Source organism: Pholcus phalangioides, unplaced genomic scaffold (genome assembly GCF_987345545.1).
Source record: "Pholcus phalangioides strain wild (caught in Gottingen) unplaced genomic scaffold, Ppha-v1.0 ptg000015l_1, whole genome shotgun sequence".
NCBI lineage: Eukaryota > Metazoa > Arthropoda > Arachnida > Araneae > Pholcidae > Pholcus > Pholcus phalangioides.
The window spans coordinates 20,443,483-20,447,564 of NW_028301608.1; the positions used below are offsets into that span (position 1 = coordinate 20,443,483).

The 4,082-nt window shown below is 36.0% G+C and overlaps 1 protein-coding gene across 1 annotated transcript; it reads left to right on the plus strand.

Moving 5' to 3' along the window:
- Positions 1-453: 453 nt before the first annotated feature.
- Positions 454-3,670, plus strand: LOC149075644 (uncharacterized). Its single transcript, XM_089243125.1, has one exon. The coding sequence runs from the start codon at positions 456-458 to the stop codon at positions 3,591-3,593; it is 3,138 nt and encodes a 1,045-aa protein (XP_089099251.1). The 5' UTR covers positions 454-455; the 3' UTR covers positions 3,594-3,670.
- The last annotated feature ends 412 nt before the right edge of the window (positions 3,671-4,082 follow it).

Sequence of the window (4,082 nt, forward strand, 5' to 3'; positions counted from 1 at the left end):
GATTTGAGCTTTATTTTACGTATTTTTTAGTTACTTTGTTTAACTATTGCTACCTAAACAGAAAAAAAGCTGAATCCAATTATCAACTGATAAAAATATTGTGCTTTGCCCTTTACTCTTCTTTATCTCGTTTTTAGTTTCGATTAACATCCAGGTAAAAAAGATAAAACACTACCTCGTTGAAATAGTAAAAAAAAAGTATTCATACGGCGTTGCAACTATCAAGCAATGCACTGTGATTTTATAAGAGCTCTCCCGTGAATATATTTTATAGTTACCGTTTTTTTTTTTTTAATATTTTTCCCAGAGATCCTCGTTATACACGCAACATAAGCATGAACATGGAATATCCTGTTCTCAAAGATTTGTCATCTCTTGCCATTTCTAATAAGCTAAAAAATTACAGATGGGCTATCGGTGTTCCGCGCACCAATGGCATTTACTGGTCAGTACTTATGTCGATCCTCATGCATTCCGATTTGACAGCAGATAAAGATATTACCATTCCGGAATTTTTGGCACGAATCGGCGCAGAAGCAACAGAAGACGAGGATGAAATGGACGAAGAGGAAATGGATGAGGAAGAGGAGGAAATGGATGAGGAAGAGATGGAAATGGAGGAGGAGGAATTCACCTCAAAGAAAGTCAAAGACGTTATTTTACACTATAATCCGTTTGCGAATAATACTGAGTGTTTCCATGATGAAACCCTAAAAGAGACTATTCAAAAGTTTGAACTCAACTTCAAGGCTTCCGAATCAAATCTGCTTCTTCATCCGTATACGGAAAGCGTTGACCCTGCAGAAATCGAAAAGCAATTACATGTCGTTGCACAAATGCTAAATATCGAAATAACTCTTGTGACTGAAAGCGAAGAGTCCGATGGCCATTCGAAGACTGTAACGTCCACAAAGTTCAGTTGCTATACCTATAACGATTGCTTATCCGATCACAAAATCAACATTTTGTTATACGGAGTAAAAGACCATGATGGCTGGCGTGTTGTTGCTTTTGGACTGGAATTCGAACGTGGTAACAAATTGCAAAAAGATTCCTTGTGCGAAATCTTAAAAACGAATGAAATATCCTGTCCTAGTGATTTAAGGTATCAAGAAATTAAAAAGAATTTGTTCGTTTCGTTGCTGATTAGTGGACATCCCGATAAACTGGAAGAGTTGTTACGTCAACCGACTTATATCCTGGACAGGCTCCAGGAAGCTGGTTTTCCAACGAACCCGATCACGAAAATTCGAATGGGAGACTCAGTAGAAGAACATTCGGCCTTGTATTATGCTTTGGAAAGTGGTAAAACCAACTTGTTATACTTATTGTACGACTATTCAATCAGAATGTTGTCTGGGCCTAATGAGTCCGTTAGGCACAAAGATTTCCATTTTTGCGAAGGTAAGATGAACAGTATTTTAAATGCATTAAATGAAATAAAACTGGATTCACCTGATCGGGAGAGTTTGTTGACCTTTCATAAATTCCAGCTTGAAGCATGCAAACTGCTGTCGAACTTCAATAAGTTGGAAGTTCCGGATAATGATTATGTTTCAAAAGCTGAAAATATGAAAAAATTAATTTGTGGTGTTTTGAAATTGTATATAAAATACTTTTACGTACCTGGAAGTTCAAATACGCAATATGGAAATTATATGCAATTCTATAGAATTTTAGATCGTGCAGCAGCACTTTTATATTTCGACCGAACATTTTGTCTGAGACGCAGTCTGAAACTAAATGAAATGCACGAACGAATGGACTCTGAATTCCTTTGTTATTTATTGATTTGTTGGAGTTATTATAGCTATTTTAATGATGACAATGCAGAAAAGTTGCTATCCAAAGAGAGTTTGAAACCATTGATGAGTTTGCAAGATATTGAAGCTACTACATTGGTGAAGCTTATTCAATGGGAGAGGGAAACTTTTAAAAAAGGTATGGATACGTTTTTGAAACAACTTTCTTCGATAATAATTCAGAAAGAAAATGTTAGAGATAAGCATTCGGCCTATGAAATATATACGCTAATAAGTTCTCCAGAAGTCAAAGAGGAACTCGTAGTGACGCGTCTGAAGCATTACCTTGATTTGGTTGAAAATGTGAATCTTAATGATGAACATCCAATGAATCGTCTGGTGATAGAGAAAGCTATTGTTGTTGTGAGTGATGCCATCAATTTATCCGAAGAGGAACCGACAATAACAAAAGCTCTATTGATTTCTAACCTTCCTAAAGAATTATGCGACGACTTCAAAAACGTAAGAAACATAGTTTGCGATTCTTCTCGTAAAAATATAGATCTGCGCTTGAGCGATAAGATGGTCGAAGTTTACAAAGGAATGCAAAAAAACCTTAAGAAACTTAAGCATATATTCGAGCCAGTTTTCAGAATGCAATTAAATAATATGAAGGATTATTTGCTTCGGAACGCTCGAAATTGCATGAAAGAAAATCAGCTAAAATCCACAGGTCTCATTAATGAAAATGAATTGAATCACAATGTGAATAATGATCGTACCTTTCATTATGGGAATCGCACAAGAATTAATGCTGTCGATCCTGAAAGAGTCGAAGAAAGGTCCTTTGATGAATTTCGGAAGAAACTGAACTCCGAACTGGATGATGTTGCCAAAGAGATCGGCCGATCGGCGAAATGTTTAGTGAGTAACGTTTATACTCTTTTGTCTCGAGTAACAGATTTATCAAATAAAAGGAGTGATTTAGGGAATGAAGACGTTTTGATAAAAATACAATGCTTGCTTCGTTGTATTAGATGTTTACTGTTATATATAAGAAAATATGAAAATTCAGATAAGTATAAAGGAGAGGAAACACTCAGGTGTATTCAGAATGACGACCTGAAGAAAGGTAAAGCGAACCAGTGTAAAAATAGAGAATTTATACAAAGTGCATTGACTGAATACCAAGCAGCCGTAAAAGAAGTCACGGCATCAAATGATCGAAATGACGAACCCCTTGGAGCAGATTTTTGCAAAATCAAGATTCCAATCGTAAAAAAATGTAAAGAAACAAAAGACAGAACACTCGAGTTTTTCCGCGACAGAGTGGAAAAAATGAAACAACTTCTAATAGATGAAAACGTATATTTCTGTAACTTGTGGAAAGACGTGAAGGATTCCGAAAAGAAAGAATTGAGAGTTTTCTTCAGAAAAAAACTTGTTACGTTGTATTGTTCTCGACCCGAACTACAAGCGTCCTTAGAAATTCTATTGCTCGATTGCATGGACATATTGTCGAATCGCAAAAAGACTGAACTGCAGAATCAATGGTTTAAACGTAATTTTCTTTTCACCCGGATCAACCTGAGAAACTTTTTCGCCCACTACAATCCTCTATATGACGGAGTATTTCAAATATTGGACCCTTCCGATCTACCTAACGATGTGTTGAAAAAAGCGTTGAAGCTGATCAAAGACTTTGAAACTCTTGATGAAATTTTTTCCCTGATGGAAACAACACCAAAAATTATTAGCAAAGATGTGAACTGGAAAGAAAAATGTCTTAAAATTTGTGAAAAAATAGGTAAATGTGACAAACTGGTCGAGTACATGAAATTAGCAAAATAACTCCATGTAAATTCAAGAGATCCGAAATTTATTTTATTGAGCATGTTTGTGATTGAAAATGTTCATGAAATCAAAACAAAGAGTTTTGTCAAAAACAATTTTTTTTCTAATTTTTCCATTAGCATTTATTATGCAAGGTATTCACACTTATCGTTGTCTAATAGTAGTTCATTCCTAAACCGTTAGACTCAAAAGAAGTTTCTAATTAAGAGAAAAAAAATTGTTCCAGAGAGATGCGATGCGAGGATCCGGGGACGAACCCCACAGTGGTGGTCGGCTGAAGTTGGTTTTCTGTGGTTCCCAACTTCAAGGCGCAAATGCGAGCCGATCTCCCCGTTAAAAAGTCTCGCCACAGAGAGCAACAGTCCTACAACGATAAATCATTCAATCATAACACTTCACTCATAGTTAGAAAAACTGGTGGCAGATGGTAGTACTACACATAACAAGCATTGCAGAGAAACAAAAAAAGCTTCACGAGAGGTTCCA